The sequence below is a fragment of the Mastigoproctus giganteus genome, chromosome 2 (assembly GCF_048544385.1).
Source record: "Mastigoproctus giganteus isolate SK-2022 chromosome 2, ASM4854438v1, whole genome shotgun sequence".
NCBI lineage: Eukaryota > Metazoa > Arthropoda > Arachnida > Uropygi > Thelyphonidae > Mastigoproctus > Mastigoproctus giganteus.
The window spans coordinates 231,782,478-231,800,916 of NC_143576.1; the positions used below are offsets into that span (position 1 = coordinate 231,782,478).

Below are 18,439 nucleotides of genomic sequence, written 5' to 3' on the forward strand. Positions count from 1 at the left end.
AGCTCTATTTCATCCTTCATAGATGATATTGGTTGGTTTCTTTTTATTAAGCTGTAAACTATGTTGAAAATTTTGCTTGTTGTGGTAATTTTTTTTTTACAAGCTTATCAATCACTGTAGTGAGAGATTCTTTTTAAATTAATTTTAAATAATTATAACTCTCAAATGAGAGCTTGATTCAAAATGTTCCTAAATTTTTTTTCTTTAGTGAAGCTTGTTGAACTTTTTTTTTTTTTTTATCAATTCCAGATGATTTAATAGCACACTTTCGCCATTCTGAAGAAATTAACAAAGATTTTCCTCCAGTGACCCCCAAATGTGATGTATCTGCACAGCGGGAACAGCCAAGTTTTTTGCTTTTTAATTATCAAGCATTATATTTCTTTAAAAAATATTGTACCTGCTCAGAAGTCCAACAATCACAATAAATTTTCAAAATTGCATAACTCCTTTTCCATTGTGGATACATTTTCAGATCGATTCAACATTTAAGTTGTTTTCATCACCAAAATTAATGTCATCTGTGTGTATTTTCAGTATTTAAACTCCTATTTTCACTACTAGAATTTCTGACTAATGATTTTGTCATTTTATTGGAAAACCAATCATTAATGCTTTTCTGGCATTTCATTATAAAGGAAAAATAATATTAAATAGAAAACTTCAATCTGATAACAACTGCCCAGTTAGTACTACACACTGAAATATCACATGCAATTTACCAGAAACAAAGAGACCAACTATGACAGGTCATGTTGAATTATATAACAAAACAGTTAAGCAAGTATTAGCATTAGTTTAGGCATATGATGCAAGAAAGCAACTTATTTAGCATCAGCCAAAAAAACACTTCCATTTCACCCCTCTGTTCGATCAAAATACCTGTCCAGCTGAGCCTTAAATTTATTTAGGCTATCAACTTCCACAACAAGGGATGGAAGTCTGTTCCACCAACCAACTACCCGCTGGCTAAAGGCAAATATCCGCACATCCATCCTACATCTGTCTTTCCTCAATTTGAATTTATGCCCTCAGGTGATTATTCTGAGCAAGAGGAAGAATCCCATCAGCATTGAGCATGTTCAAACCATTCAAAGCTTTATATTCCTCTATCAGATCATCTCGCCGGTGTCTAGTCTCCAGACACTGTAATTTGCAAAATTTAAGCCATTCTACGTAAGAGCACCACTTTGTACCATTCACTAATCTTGGTTGCCCTTCTCTGTACTCGTTCCAGCAGCTCTACATCCTTCTTGAAATGAGGCCTCCAGACCTGTATACAGTACTCAAGGTGTGGCCTGACCATTGCCTTATACAAGGGAATAATCACCTCCTTATCCGTGCTAGAAAAATTCTTGTATATCATTGACAAGACACCATGAGCTAATCTTGCAGCCCGTCTGCACTGCTCAGAGAACTTCGTATCTACCTGCACAATTACCCCCAGGTCCTTTTCATTCTCTACCACTGTCAATGTAGTACTACAGAGTTGATACGTTGCTCTGGGGTTGCTGTTTCCCATATGTAGTACTTTACATTTGTTAATGTTAAACTTCATTTGCCACCTCTCAGCCCATCTGCTCAACCTTTGCAGATCCTGTTGCAGCGGCATAGCATCAGTAGTGTCCTTAACAACCCTGCCAACTTTGTATCGTCTGCAAACTTGGACATTAAGCTTGATATACCATCATCAATATCATTTATAAATACAGAAAACAAAAATGTACCCAACACTGAACCCTGAGGAACTCCACTAATAACATTAGTCCACAATGAGCAGTGTCCATTGATTACCACTCTCTGTCTTCCCCCCCTCAACCATCCCTTTATCCATAGCAGTAATTTGCCTCCAATGCCACACTGCTCCAATTTGTGCTGCAGTCTTCCATGGTCAACAGTATTAAAAGCCTTTCTAAGATCCAAATATATAATATCAAAGTTATTCCCTGCATCCAGTTCTTTTGTGACCGCATCATAGTATCCAATCAAATTGGTCAGGCAAAACTTCCCCTTAACAAAACCATGCTGTGTCCGAGCTATAACTGAAGTCTTGTCTAGATGATCGTGAAGTGCTTCTTTAACCAGTGCCTCCATTAATTTTCTGGGAACAGAAGTTAAACTCACAGGTCTGTAATTACTTGTGTCAGCCTTTGATCCTCCTTTGTGAATTGGGGTCACATTTACACATTTCCAGTCTATGGGTATCTCCCCTGAGTCCAAGGAAGCTCTCATAATTATGGCTAAGGGTTTGCTTACTTCTTTTGCTGCCTCCTTTAATATAACTGGATAGATCCCATCCACCATAGGTGCTTTTTCTTGTGTTTATCTTCAACAATTTCTCCTCCACTTTACTCTCAGTTATTACAAGATTATCTAGCTTACTGTCAGAATTGAATACACCTCTGGCATTCCCCTCGCTGAATAACTCCTCATGTGTGAATGTCGATGCAAAATATTCATCAACTCCTGAGCAGAATCATCAAAAGTTGAACCATTGATATCAAGTGGACCAATCTTATTCATCCCCTTCCTTCTAGAGTTTACATAAGTAAAGAACTCTTTGCTGTTTTTCTTTGCATCCTTTGCCAAAGATTTCTCGTAATCTGCTTTCGCATACCTAACCTCCTTTGTAACTTGGTTACAGGTCAGCTTATATCTATCGTAATCTTCTGTGTCACGTGTTAATTTATACGTATCCCATGCATTTTTCTTCTCTGCCATATGTCTCATTAGTTCATCTGACATCCATTTTGGCCTAAACCTTGAACAATATTTCTTAGTTGGTATGAAAAACTTTGTAGCTTCCCAGATAAGTTCTTTGAATGCTTCCCATTTTGAATTTGCTGTTGATAACATCATCAGTTGGTCCCACTGTATAGAATTTAAATACTGTCTCAGACCATCGTAGTCACCTTCATGAAAGCAAAAACCCTTCCCTTTACCCCTGATGGTAGTCACCTCTTTGAGTAAATCCCACTTCAGCACACTGTGATCACTGCCACCTAGTGGTTCCTTTATCTGCAGATTCTTAATGCATGAAGAATCACTGCTGATAATCAGATCAAGAGTATTACTCCCTCTAGTTGCTCCCGAACATGCTGATGTAGAAAACAATCATTAGCATTAGCATTAGTAGAGGCATTTGATGCAAGAAAGCAAGCTTATGCAGCATCAGCCAAAAAAAAAAAAAAAAAAAAAAGTAACATAAATAAATCAAAATAACCACTTCCACTTCACCCCTCTGTTCGTTCGAAATACCTGTCCAGCTGAGCCTTAAACTTATTTAGGCTATCAACTTCCACGACAAGGGATGGAAGTCTGTTCCACCCACCAACCACCCGCTGGCTAAAGGCAAATTTCCGCACATCTATCCTACATCTGTCTTTCCTCAATTTGAATTTATGCCCTCTCAGGTGATTTTTCTGAGCTAGAGGAAGAATCCCATCATCATTGAGCATGCTCAAACCATTCAAGGCTTTGTACACCTCTATCAGATCACCCCGCTGGTGCCTAGTTTCCAGACACTGTAATTTGCAAAACTTAAGCCTTTCTTCGTAAGAGAACCCCTTTGTCCCATTCACCAATCTAGTTGCCCTTCTCTGTACTCGTTCCAGCAGCTCTACATCCTTCCTGAAATGAGGCCTCCAGGCCTGTATACAGTACTCTAGGTGTGGCCTGACCATTGCCTTATACAAGGGAATAATCACCTCCTTATCCCTGCTAGAAAAATTCCTATATATCATTGACAATACACCATGAGCTACTCTTGCAGCTCGTCTGCACTGCTCAGAGAACTTCATATCTGCCTGCACCACCACCCCCAGGTCCCTTTCATTCTCTACCACTGTCAGTGTAGTACCACAGAGTTGATACGTTGCTCTGGGGTTGCTGTTTCCCATATGTAGTACTTTACATTTGTCAATGTTAAACTTCATTTGCCACCTCGAAGCCCATCTGCTCAACCTTTCCAAATCCTGTTGCAGCAGCATAGTGTCAGTAGTGTCCTTGACAACCCTGCCAACCTTCGTATCGTCTGCAAACTTGGACATTAAGCCTGATATACCATCATCAATATCATTTATAAATACAGAAAACAATAAAGGCCCCAATACTGATCCCTGAGGGACTCCACTAATAACATTAGTCCACGATGAGCAGTGTCCATTGATTACCACTCTCTGTCTTCTCCCCCTCAACCACCCCTTTATCCATAGCAGCAACTTGCCTCCAATGCCACACTGCTCCAATTTGTGCAGCAGTCTTCCATGTGCAACAGTATCAAAAGCCTTTCTAAGATCCAAGTATATAATATCAAAGTTATTCCCTGCATCCAGTTCTTTTGTGACTGCATCATAGTATCCAATCAAATTGGTCAGGCAAGACTTCCCCTTAACAAAACCATGCTGTGTCCTAGCTATAACTGAAGTCTTGTCTAGATGATCCTGCAGTGCTTCTTTCACCAGTGCCTCCATTAATTTTCCGGGAACAGAAGTTAAACTCACAGGTCTATAATTACTTGTGTCAGCCTTTGATCCCCCTTTGTGAATTGGGGTCACATTTGCACATCTCCAGTCAATGGGTACCTCCCCTGAGTCCAAGGAAGCTCTCATAATTATGGCTAAGGGTTTGCTTACCTCCTTTGCTGCCTCCTTTAATATAACTGGATAGATCCCATCCACCCCAGGTGCCTTTCTTGTGTTTATCTTCAACAATTTCTCCTCCACTTTGCTCTCAGTTAATACAAGATTCTCTAGCTTACTGCTAGAGTTGAATACACCTCTGGCATTCCCCTCGCTGAATAACTCCTCATGTGTGAATGTCGATGCAAAATATTCATTTAGTTTGTTAGCTACCCGAGCAGGGTCATCAACAGTTGACCCATCGATCTCAAGTGGACCAATCTGATTCATCCCCTTCCTTCTAGAGTTTACATAAGTAAAGAACTCTTTGCTGTTTTTCTTCGCATCCCTTGCCAAGGATCTCTCGTAATCTGCCTTCGCCTGCCTAACCTCCTTTGTAACTTGGTTACAGATCAACTTGTATCTATCATAGGAGTCCGTGTCACGTGTTAATTTGTATGTATCCCATGCATTTTTCTTCTCTGCCATATGCCTCATTAGTTCATCTGACAACCATTTAGGCCTAAACCTTGAACAATATTTCTTAGTTGGTATGTAAAGCCTAGTAGCTTCCACGATAAGTTCTTTGAATGCTTCCCATTTTGAATTTGCTGTTGGCAATATCATCAGTTGATCCCACTGTATAGAATTTAAATACTGTCTCAGTCCATTGTAGTCGCCTTTACGAAAGCAATACCCCTTCCCTTTACCCCTAATGGTAGTTACCTCTTTGAGTAACTCCCACTTCAGCACACTGTGATCACTGCCACCAAGTGGTTCATTTATCTGCAGATTCTTAATGCATGAAGAATCACTACTGATAATCAAATCAAGAGTATTACTCCCTCTAGTTGCCTCCCGAACATGCTGATGTAGAAAACAATCATCCAATAAATCCACAAAAGCCCAATCTAGCAGTTTTCCGACCCACCTAACATTGCCTCGATAGCATCAGCAAACATTCTTGCACCCTTTCTATTTAAGTGTATCCCATCCCTGTAGAAGCAGTCTCTCCTGTTAACAAGTACAGACCAGGCTGAAAAAAATTCTACCCCTTGAGCCCTGCACAATCTTTCCAGGGCCGAATTGATTGACAGGGCTCTCATCATATACTCCCTCCTATCGTGTCTGGGCAGAATTGCAGACACTTTCAATTTCAACCCTAATTCACGGCTTTTTTTCATCAGTGACCTGTACTTGTCAAGTAATTCCGCCGGTCTCCTACTCTTAATGTCATTAGTGCCAACGTGTACAACTATATCACCTTTTGTGCCCTTAAAAGATGATATCCGCTCTACAACGTCATCAACTTTTGCCCCTGGCAGACATACCCTGGTCCTATTCCACCTATCCTTTTTACAAAGCATGTTTCCCGTTTCCCTGACAATAGAGTCACCAACAACTACTAGTTCCTTTGGGACCAGCGCATTCTGCCTTGGGGGTTGCCGCTGTGTTCCGTGATGACCAAGTGCAAGCTCTGGCATTCATCATCCAATAAATCCACAAAAGCCTTGCTAGTGTGTGGGTGACCAACCCATAAATTCCAGTCAATGTCTGGGAAATTAAAATCCCCCATAATAAGACTCTCTGATTTACTGGCCCACTCTATTTCCATGTACAGTTTCTTATTATACCCATCAGAGGCATTAGGCCAACTCCTACTCAGAGGCACACTCCTACTCTCAATTTTGATCACTCAATGGTTATGTCACACCAAACTGACTCAACACTGCACTGTCCAGTGATGTTAACTGGCTTCACTTCCTTGGATTTGGATTTTATGTGTTTCTTAATTAATAGCATAACCCCTCCTCCCTTCCTATCCTGTCTATCCTTTCTGTACACATTGTTCTCCTCAAATTCCAATTCTGCACTGCTTATGTCTGTGTGACACCATTCTCTGATATCCCAACAATATCTGCCTTTGACGTTTTGAGCAATACCTCAAATTCATAAAATTTATTTACCAAACTCCTAGCATTGGTGTACACGCAAGTATACATGCACCTGTTCCTATTCTTAGGTACCCTAACACAATCCATGTGTTTACTTGTACTGCAATGACTCCCAGCAGTCTCTGAAATATCCTGCATCTTGTTTTCCAGGCTTCTGCTCATTCCAACAGAAGTCTCACGTCAGGACAAACTTGAATGCGTTTAGCAGCCTGCAACAAATAAGAAGCACATGTGCTGTTATAGAAACAGCTCTCTAACTACTGTACTAGAAATTTGCATTCCTTTGCATTTGAAGTTCATTTTGTGCGCCAAATTTTCTATACCATTTTATAAGATTATTCAGTTTTTAAGAAAATTACAAATTTTCGTAAAAGCCAAAAATTTCAAAATAACCAGTTTGCAGATTATGAAAATTTTAACAATCAGTTCATGTGAACTGGCTCCAGCTCATCACTGGCTTTAGCAAGAGACTAGAATGCTTGACTACCATTTGAACAAGATCCAAGTTTGCTACTCTTAGCCTGTTCAAAGTCCAGTTCGGACTGATTATTAACTGATTTGCAATTGGAATGAGCTTTAGCATAGGCAGAAAGAGAGCCTAGAGAATAAACCTCTCTTTCTCCTATGAAATATAGAAAATTCATAAGCCTAGAGAATTTGATGAAAGCTAATTGCAATACACATCTTGAACAGCTGTAGCACATTTACTGAAAAACTAAGGTTTTCCAATAAATTATGAGATTTTAAGGTTGAATAAAAGATTTGATCCCTACAAGAATAATTTCCCTGGTATGATCTGAGCAAATGTTGATTACTGTTTCAAATAAGAGGATTTGAAATAGTAATCTGACCAAGGAAAAGAAGAAAAGAAATCTCACAGATCATCCCATTTTGTCTTATTTTGATGTCAAACAACATGAGGCTGAGAATGCTAAAAGAGAAAGGCTCCATTGGAGAAGAGACCATCACCAAGTTGTGATCTGAGGTTCCTAATGGACCACTCACCTCGACCGTGTACTTGGAAGGGTTGTTCATGAGAAAAGATCAACAATGTTGGCTGTGTGTTTAGGATTGTCTGGTATCCTGGTAGTTAAATAAACAGTCTGTGCGAGATCATTAGTAATTGCAAAAGCCTCAGAATCTTGACCAGCTGGGTTATGTGACTAGAAAACTGAAGCCAGCTGGAATTGTGAATATTAAAATCACCAAAGAAAATTACCTCATATAGGAAAGCTACTGAAGGGGATGAACAGGTTATACTGAAAGTGTGAGTGTTTTTTTTCCCAGACTGATGTTGTATAAGCTTGCTTTCTTGCATTGTTTGCCATTACTAATACTAACTTACTTAAAAAACACGTTTAACCATACATCTTTTGATCAGCTTACACCCACTATCAGTCATGTTTTGGAATCACAGAATACATACATATTGTGCATTTATCTTTTTTTCTTTTTTTTTTTTAATTCTTGATCTGTAGCTATCTTTTATATTAATCATATGTTTAAGTGTTATAGCCATTCTAACTATTCTTACTGAAAAGGCTATTTCTACAATACAGTATGGTTAACTCTCCTGAGTTATGTTTTGTCTTGCCTTTGTACTTTTTTACAAAAGCAAGTCTTTTTCCACTAATCTTTTTCCTTCTGCATGGAAATATGCTCATATCCAGCTAATTCCTAAAAAGGGTGAACAAATCCCTCTTTCCAATTTTTATCCCACTGCATATACCCTTGCTTTTTTCCTAAGTAATGGAGAAGTCCCTCAATTGCCAACTCATACACTACCTTGAAACCTTCTATCTGATTAACAATTTTAAATACGAATTCCAGCATTGTCAATTCCACTGGTAACATTTTGCCTTATGTTACTCATCTGTAGTCAAATTCTATAGAAAGGTTTGTATAGATGTAGGTGTTGCTATCTGCATTTCTTAGGCTTTGGCACAGGAGAGTCTAAGCAGGGTCCTCAGAGATCTTTTATTCCTTAACTGTTAAGAAATTAAGGAACCTTAAAATAAAATTTATTACAATCAACTGTGATTAATCTATGTAAAGAACATGGCTATTTTAAAATTTGTAACAAGGTTTATATCATAATTCAAATTATTGTGTTTAACTGGATTACCTGCGAGCTTTCCCATAATTAGTAGTACCATAAGCTTGTTCCCTGTAACGAGCTAGATCACCAAGATAAATTAGAATCTTCTGCACGCTAATCAAAGTCATTCTGACAGAATCGGACAGTCCATGTGGTCGTTCTTCATCTGTGTCTAAGAACTGAGCCAAGTTAAAGCCAAAAGTCTCTTGCTGTTTCGCTAACAAGTTTTCAAAGAAAATAGCATCCTGAAAATGTGAAAGAAGACACATGCATAAACATAACCAAAATTAAGCTAACAGAACTGAGGTCAGCTACTCAATGCACCATACTCATTAAATTATAATGCATACTTTATAATAAAAAAATAATAATAATAACAAATAAAATAAAATATAACATGCCCTTCCATGTAAAAAAACATATTACATATGTTTTACAGAAAAAGGAAGTTTAAATAAAAAAACAACAGCATAGTCACCAATGAAAACATGCCAACAATGCACAATATTTCCACAGTGAAGAAAAGTTAAAATAACATAAAATATTATCAAATGCCATATACAAGTACATCTGTTTCCAACAATGATATGCAAACTGGTCCACAGCATGCAATAAGAGCAAAATAAAAAATAAAAACTTAAAAGAAATATATGTAAAAAAAGCTGTTTAATCTGCAATATAAGGAAACTGTTACAGCCCTGTTTAAAGAGTTAAAACAAACTGCTGAATGATTTTTTTTTTTAAATGGCTGCCTTTACTTTAATGGATAAAAATAATATATATACAATAAAACATTTTTGGAATATATAATAAACACAATCAGACTCAGTTATAACAAGATCAAAGGACCAATGAAAAATGATAAATATATTACTCATTTTAAACATTATAAATTTTTTTTAACTCAGAAAGTGATGCTGGTAATCTAACAACATCATGTGCACATTTTATGTATGTGTATGTATGCAGGGCCTGAAAGAGATGCTGGGGCTCAGGCCAGTCATAAATGTGGGGGCCCCATCCCACTCCAAAAGACATAAAATCAATAAAACAAATAAAAACAGATTTTTCACCACTTACAAAGGAAACTTTAATTTATATAACAGAAATTACTTATCGCTACAACGTTGCGCAATTTCTATATAATTTACATTTATCTGAGACATAATTTGATGACCTGAATAACATTACCCAAATTGAAATTGGAAATGAATTTAAATTATTTTAAAAATGCTTTTTGAGCTCTATTTTTTGCAAATTTCTTTATTATACTTAAAATCTATTGCCTGTGCAATGCCAGAATTTATATGAAGTGATAACCCATTTGGCCTTTCTCCAGAAATTGTAGATCTTTTAAAATTCTTCACTCTTTTCATGACGCTAAAACTTTTTTCAAGCAACAGAAGTGAGTAGACTCAAAAATATTCTAAGTGCTATGGAAAAATTTGGAAACGACTCAATTAGAATAGTTTCCAATATATTCTGTAGCAAATTCACTAGAGTTAGTTCTGAACTAAAGTTTATTCTGTAAATTTTCTTTACAAAAGCCAGTTCATCAAACATTTTGTGTGAAATATCTTTTGCATATTTCTGTTGTTATTTTTGTGCTGAGGTTTTTATTTGTTTATCTATTAAATCCCAAAAGGTCCATAGAATTACAAATAAGTTATAAATATTGGGCAAGGATTCAAAATGGCATGTCAATCTCGATATTACCAAATTAATAATACAGAAAATGTCAATTCTGTAATTTTTTTTGGCATCAGACTATGTTTTTATGCTGTGGGTTGTTTGAAACTCTATTAAAAATTATGAAATTTCCTGCAGTTTATTTTGGCTTTGAAAGTATTCAAGTATTCAAAATGAAATTTTCTTTAAAGAACTTCAGAGTTAAGTTACTAGAGATGCTGTTACACCTTATGGCATGCAAATGCAACATGCACTACACAATGATAGTTTGATGTGAAGTCACTGAAAATGGTTAGACAAGACGAATTTCAAATTCACCACAATAACTCTATGTGTAACAAATATTACATACAAATGCAAACGACAGCTCTCACTTCGCTCTCAAACAAAACTGAACTGACTCTACAATCCAGAAAGAAAGGAAGGAAAGGATGTAGAGATGAAGGGCTAGAGTGTAATTCTCCAAAGAAATAGTTGATGGGACACAGTTCATGTGGCTTGAACATTGTGAGGGTTTCTCTGAAGTGCTTCGATGTAGTTCACCTGTTTCAAACACATGTCGAATATTTCTTCAGAATTTTTAAAGCAGAAAATGAAATGTTAACTCTAGTTATTTACCTAGATTCTAGTTACGCTGCAAGTTATTATCCAACATAGTTTGCATGGGAACAAAGATAAAAATTTATACTTATTGTTCCTTCATTCAACTTCACTCTTAAAAATTATACAGAAAGCATCTTTACAGTTTTACCAAAAAAAATTTACGTAAGTCAGGGACTAACTGTAAAATACCCTGGTCAACTGGTTGGATCAGTGATGTAGTGTTGGGTGATAAGAAAATTACTTTCACATTTTTATGATATAAATTTGCCAAATGCCCTGGAGCATTGTCTATCAATAAAAGAATTTCAAAGCTCAGGTACAGTATATATAGCAATGTTTGAACAATTGTCTGCTTATATTCTTTTCAAACAATTTACATTAACAAATACAGTAGTACTTAAATTAGCTAGTGGACCAGTTATATGCTTATAATAATAGATCATTTAAATTCATATTGTATAGAATATAATATTATTTTACAGCTTAATTATCGCATCTAAATATTCCAGGCATGTGTGTCTGGCAAACCGATACCTCAGTGTACAGTAACAGTTGAATAACAACTGCCATGACATACTCAATAGATGTACACTACAAATGGCTACAGGGCACATGCATAGCTTTTTAATACAACACACAAATTTTATTTTTTTTGTTATTCTTAAACCATGTTAAACTGAAATTGTACCGGGTAAAATGTAAATTTGTAGCATTTTTTCGACCGTGCAAAACCGAAATCATGCAATTCGAGGGTTAGCTATATTTCTTATATAATAAAATTAACTGTTTACCCTAGTCAACAATAAGCAGTATTCTTTACAATAACAATAAGTTTATCATTATTTATCATTTGGTCTAATCTTTATAACCAAAATTCAAATCTTAATCTATATTATTTATTATTATTGATTGAATATGACGTACCACAGAAACAGAGATCAAAATTTGAAGAAAGAGATCTGAATTGTGGGAGGATAGTTAGATACTAAATCAAGACAATGCTCCAGCACAAAACACACACACTGTTTGTCAGCTACTGGCCAAAAAAAAAAAAAAAAAAAATCACAATTTGCGAGCATGCATCCTACTCATCAGACTAGCCACTTGGAATTTTTTTTTTCTTTTTCCCTAAACTGAAATGTATACTTAACTCATTTTTAGTCCTTCAGAAAAAAATGGCCAAAGTGTTAAAAGGGCTTACAGAAGATGACTTCCAGAAATGTATGCTTGGAAGAAGCATATGGAACATTGTACACAAGCCCAAGGTAATTTTGAAGGGAATAACTTGTAAGGTACGAAACATTTCATTATATTTATTTCATTGAAACAGTCTCATTATTTCATAACACGGAAAGATCGGCCCTGGAAAGATTGTGCAAGGCTCAAGGGGTAGAATTTTTTTCAGCCTGGACTGTACTTGTTAACAGGAGAGATTGCTTCTACAGGGATGGGATACACTTAAATAGAAAGGGTGCAAGAATATTTGCTGATGCTATCGAGGCAGTGTTAGGTGGGTCGGAAAACTGCTAGCTTTGGGGGAGACAAAGACCAGTAGATTGACAGTAGCCACTGGCAGAGGTGAAAGAGATTCTTGCACTGCTTCTATTAGAATGAGCAGAAGCCTGAAAACAAGATGCATGATATTTCAGAGACTGCTGGGAGCCATTGCGGTACAAGTAAGCACATGGGTTGTGTTCGGGTAGCTAAGAATAGAAACAGGTGCAGGTATACTTGCGTGTACACCAATGCTAGGAGTTTAGTAAATAAATTTGATGAATTTGAGGTTTTGCTCAAAACATCAAAGGCAGATATTGTTGGGATATCAGAGACATGGTGTCACACAGATATAAGGAATGCAGAACTGGAATTTGGGGACAACGTCTACAGAAAGGATAGACAGGATAGGAAGGGGGGAGGGGTTATGCTATTAGTTAAAAAACACATAAAAACCAAGGAAGTGAAGCCAGTCGACATCGCTGGACAGTGCAGTGTTGAGTCAGTTTGGTGTGACATAAGCATTGGGAGATCAAAATTGAGAGTACGAGTGTGCTATAGGCCTAATGACTCTGATGAGTATAATAAGAAACTGTACAGGGAAATAGAGTGGGCCAGTAAATCAGAGAGTCTTATAATGGGAGATTTTAATTTCCCAGATATTGACTGGAATTTGGGGGCTGGTCACTCACACACTAGCAGGGCTTTTGTGGATTTATTGGATGATTGTTTTCTACATCAGCATGTTCGGGAGGCAACTAGAGGGAGTAATACTCTTGATTTGATTATCAGCAGTGATTCTTCATGCATTAAGAATCTGCAGATAAATGAACCACTAGGTAGCAGTGATCACAGTGTGCTGAAGTGGGATTTACTAAAGAGGTAACTACCATTAGGGATAAAGGGAAGGGTTGTTGCTTCCGTAAAGGTGACTACGATGGACTGAGACAGTATTTAAATTCTATACAGTGGGACCAACTGATGATGTTACCAACAGCAAATTCAAAATGGGAAGCATTCAAAGAATTAATCTTGGAAGCTACTAGGCTTTACATACCAACTAAGAAATATTGTTCAAGGTTTAGGCCAAAATGGATGTCAGATGAACTAATGAGGCATATGGCAGAGAAGAAAAATGCATGGGATACTTACAAATTAACACATGACAGAGAAGCCTATGAGAGATACAAGTTGATATGCAACCAAGTTACAAAGGAGGTTAGGCAGGCGAAGGCAGATTACGAGAAATCCTTGGCAAGGGATGCAAAGAAAAACAGCAAAGAGTTCTTTACTTATGTAAACTCTAAAAGGAAGGGGATGAATCAGATTGGTCCACTTGATATTGATGGGTCAACTGTTGATGATCCTGCTCAGGTAGCTAACAAACTAAATGAATATTTTGCATCGACATTCACACATGAGGAGTTATTCAGCAAGGGGAATGCCAGAGGTGTATTCAACTCTAGCAGTAAGCTACAGAATCTTGAAATAACTGGGAGTAAAGTGGAGGAGAAACTGTTGAAGATAAACACAAAGCCACCTGGGGGGGGGTGGATGGGATCTATCCAGTTATATTAAAGGAGGCAGCAATGGAAGTAAGCAAACCCTTAGCCATAATTATGAGAGCTTCCTTGGACTCAGGGGAGGTACCCATAGACTGGAGATGTGCAAATGTGACACCAATTCACAAAGGAGGATCAAAGGCTGACACAAGTAATTATAGACCTGTGAGCTTAACTTCTGTTCCAGGAAAGTTAATGGAGGCACTGGTTAAAGAAGCACTGCAGGATCATTTAGACAAGGCTTCAGTTATAGCTCGGACACAGCATGGTTTTGTTAAGGGGAAGTCTTGCCTGACCAATCTGATTGGATATTATGATGCAGTCACAAAAGAACTGGATGCAGGGAATAGCTTTGATATTATATACTTGGATCTTAGAAAGGCTTTTGATACTGTTGCACATGGAAGACTGCTACACAAATTGGAGCAGTGTGACATTGGAGGCAAATTGCTGCTATGGATAAAGGGGTGGTTGAGGGGGAGAAGACAGAGAGTGGTAATCAATGGACACTGCTCATTGTGGACTGATGTTATTAGTGGAGTCCCTCAGGGCTCAGTGTTGGGTCCATTATTGTTTTCTGTATTTATAAATGATATTGATGATGGTATATGTCCAAGTTTGCAGACGATACAAAGGTTGGCAGGGTTGTCAAGTACACTACTGACACTATGCTGCTGCAACAGGATCTGGAAAGGTTGAGCAGATGGGCTGAGAGGTGGCAAATGAAGTTTAATATTGACAAATGTAAAGAACTACAAATGGGAAACAGCAACCCCAGAGCAACGTATCAACTCTGTGGTACTACACTGACAGTGGTAGAGAATGAAAGGGACTTGGGGGTGGTTGTGCAGGCAGATATGAAGTTCTCTGAGCAGTGCAGACGGGCTGCAAGAGTAGCTCATGGAGTATTGTCAATGATATACAGGAATTTTTCCAGCAGGGATAAGGAGGTGATTATTCCCTTGTATAAGGCAATGGTCAGGCCACACCTGGAGTACTGTATACATGTCTGGAGGCCTCATTTCAAGAAGGATGTAGAGCTGCTGGAACGAGTACAGAGAGGGGCAACAAGATTAGTGAATGGAACAAAGGGATGCTCTTACGAAGAAAGGCTTAAGTTTTGCAAATTACAGTATCTGGAGACTAGGCACCAGCGAGGTGATCTGATAGAGGTGTATAAAGCCTTGAATGGTTTGAGCATGCTCAATGCTGATGGGATTCTTCCTCTAGCTCAGAATAATCACCTGAAAGGGCATAAATTGAAATTGAGGAAAGCCAGATGTAGGATAGACGTGCAGAAATTTGCCTTTAGCCAGCGGGTGGTTGGTTGGTGGAACAGACTTCCATCCCTTGTAGTGGAGGTTGATAGCCTAAATAAGTTTAAGGCTCAGCTGGACAGGTATTTTGAACGAACAGAGGGGTGAAGTGGAAGTGGGTTTTTTTTTTTTTTTGGCTGATGCTGCATAAGCTTGCTTTCTTGCATCAAATACCTCTACTAATGCTAATGCTAACACACACAGGCACACATACACACACGCACACACCTTTCTTTTCCATTGAAAAAAATCATATGAAGGTGAACAAATCCAAAATAAAACTAAAAAATACATACAGATTGACAGATTTCCATTTAAAATGAAAAACAATATTACAAATGAAAATGCAATATTAACAAAGAATATTAAAAAAATTCAAAGGTCCAATTGGTTCAAAAAGTCCTTATGATTAGGAAAATTAAGTAAATTTCTAGTTTGTCAATGATCATGATTATAGCATGCAGTAAGAAGGCATCCAACTTTGCAATTCTGAAAATAAATTTAAGCATTGATCTGGAATTTAATCTTCACATTCTACACCCAATAAGTTAGCATTAGCATTAGTAGAGGCATATGATGCAAGAAAGCAAGCTTATTCAGCATCAGCCAAAAAAAAAAAAAAAAAACCCTCTCCCATTTCACCCCTCCATTCGTTCGAAATACCTGTCCAGTTGAGCTTTAAATTTGTTTAGGCTATCAACTTCAACAACAAGTGATGGAAGTCGGTTCCACCAACCAACCACCCGCTGGCCAAAGGCAAATTTCCGCACATCTATCCGACATCCGTCCTTCCTCAATTTGAATTTATGCCCTCTGAGGTGATTATTCTGAGAAAGATGAAGAATCCCATTGGCATTGAGCATGCTCAAACCATTCAAAGCCTTATACACCTCTATCAGATCACCTCGCCGGTGCCTAGTCTCCAGACTCTGTAATTTGCAAAACTTAAGCCTTTCTTCGTAAGAGCAACCCTTTGTTCCATTTACTAATCTTGTTGCCCTTCTCTGTACCCGTTCCAGCAGCTCTACATCCTTCTTGAAATGAGGCCTCCAGACCTGTATACAGTACTCAAGATGTGGCCTAACCATTGCCTTATACAAGGGAATAATCACCTCCTTATCCCTGCTAGAAAAATTCCTGTATATCATTGACAAGACACCATGAGCTACTCTTGCAGCTCGTCTGCACTGCTCAGAGAACTTCATATCTGCCTGCACAATTACCCCCAGGTCCTTTTCATTCTCCACCACTGTCAGTGTAGTACCGCAGAGTTGATACATTGCTCTGGGGTTACTGTTACCCATATGTAGTACTTTACATTTGTCAATGTTAAACTTCATTTGCCACCTCTCAGCCCATCTGTTCAACTTTTCCAGATCCTGTTGCAGCAGCATAGCGTCAGTAGTGTCCTTAACGACCCTGCCAACCTTTGTATCATCTGCAAACTTAGACATTAAACTTGATATCCCATCATCAATATCATTCATAAACACCGAAAACAACAATGGACCCAACACTGAACCTTGAGGAACTCCACTAATAACATTAGTCCACGTTGAGCAGTGTCCATTGACTACCACTCTCTGTCTTCTGCCACTCAACCATCCCCTTATCCATAGCAGCAATTTGCCTCCAATGCCACACTGCTCCAATTTGTGCAGCAGTCTTCCATGTGCAACAGTATCAAAAGCCTTTCTAAGATCCAAATATATAATATCAAAGTTATTCCCTGCATCCAGTTCTTTTGTGACTACATCATAGTATCCAATCAAATTGGTCAGGCAAGACCTGCCCTTAACAAAACCATGCTGCGTCTGAGCTATAACTGAATTCTTGTCTAGATGATCCTGCAGTGCTTCTTTAACCAGTGCCTCCATTAATTTACCTGGAACAGAAGTTAAACTAACAGGTCTATAATTACTTGTGTCAGCCTTTGATCCTCCTTTGTGAATTGGGGTTACATTTGCACATCTCCAGTCTATGGGTACCTCCCCTGAGTCCAAAGAAGCTCTCATAATTATGGCTAGGGGTTTGCATACTTCCTTTGCTGCCTCCTTTAATATAACTGGATAGATCCCATGCACCCCAGGTGCCTTTTTTATGTTTATCCTCAACAATCTCTCCCCCACTTTCCTCTCAGTTATTACAAAATCATCCAGCTCACTGCCAATGTTTACTTTACCTACATCATTCTCCTTCCTGAATAACTCCTCATGCGTGAATGTAGATGCAAAATACTCGTTTAGATTGTTAGCCACCTGAGCAGGATCCTCAACTGTTGAACCATCAATATCCAGTGGACCAATCTGATTCATCCCTTTCCTTCTCGAGTTCAAGTATGTAAAGAACTCCTTTCTGTTTTTCTTTGCATCCTTTGCCAAGGATTTTTCGTAGTCTGCCTTTGCCTGCCTAATCTCCTTTGTGACTTGGTTACAGACCAACTTATATCTATCATAGGCTTCCATGTCACCCATTAATTTGTATGTATCCCATGCATTTTTCTTCTCTGCCACATGTCTCATTAGTCCATCTGACAACCATTTAGGCCTAAACCTTGAACAATATTTCTTAGTTGGTATGTAAAGCCTGGTAGCCACCAAGATTAGTTCCTTGAATGCTTCCCATTTTGAGTTTGCTGTTGGTAACATCATCAGTTGGTCCCACTGTATAGAATTTAAATACTGTCTCAGACCATCATAGTCGCCTTTACGAAAACAAAAACCCTTCCCTTTACCTCTGATGGTAGTTACCTCCTTGAGTAAATCCCACTTCAACACACTGTGATCACTGCCACCTAGTGGTTCATTTATCTGCAGGTTCTTAATGCATGAAGAATCACTACTGATAATCAGATCAAGAGTATTGCTCCCTCTTGTTGCCTCACGAACATGCTGATGTAGAAAACAATCATCCAATAAATCCACAAAAGCCTTGCTAGTGTGCGAGTGACCAACCCACAAATTCCAGTCAATATCTGGGAAATTAAAATCCCCCATTATAAGACTCTCTGATTTACTGGCCCACTCTATTTCCCTGTACAATATATTATTATACTCATCAGAGTCATTAGGCCTATAGCACACTCCTACTCTCAATTTTGATT

General features: G+C 38.1%; 1 protein-coding gene across 1 annotated transcript in view; it reads right to left on the reverse strand.

Annotated features, from left to right (window-relative positions):
- LOC150090239 (telomerase-binding protein EST1A-like) overlaps nt 1-18,439 on the reverse strand; it is a 311,345-nt gene that overhangs the window by 209,612 nt on the left and 83,294 nt on the right. The window contains exon 6 of the mRNA XM_090390224.1: nt 8,700-8,917. Coding sequence (XP_090246350.1) covers nt 8,700-8,917 — 218 coding nt within the window. The remainder of the gene's footprint in view (nt 1-8,699; nt 8,918-18,439) is intronic.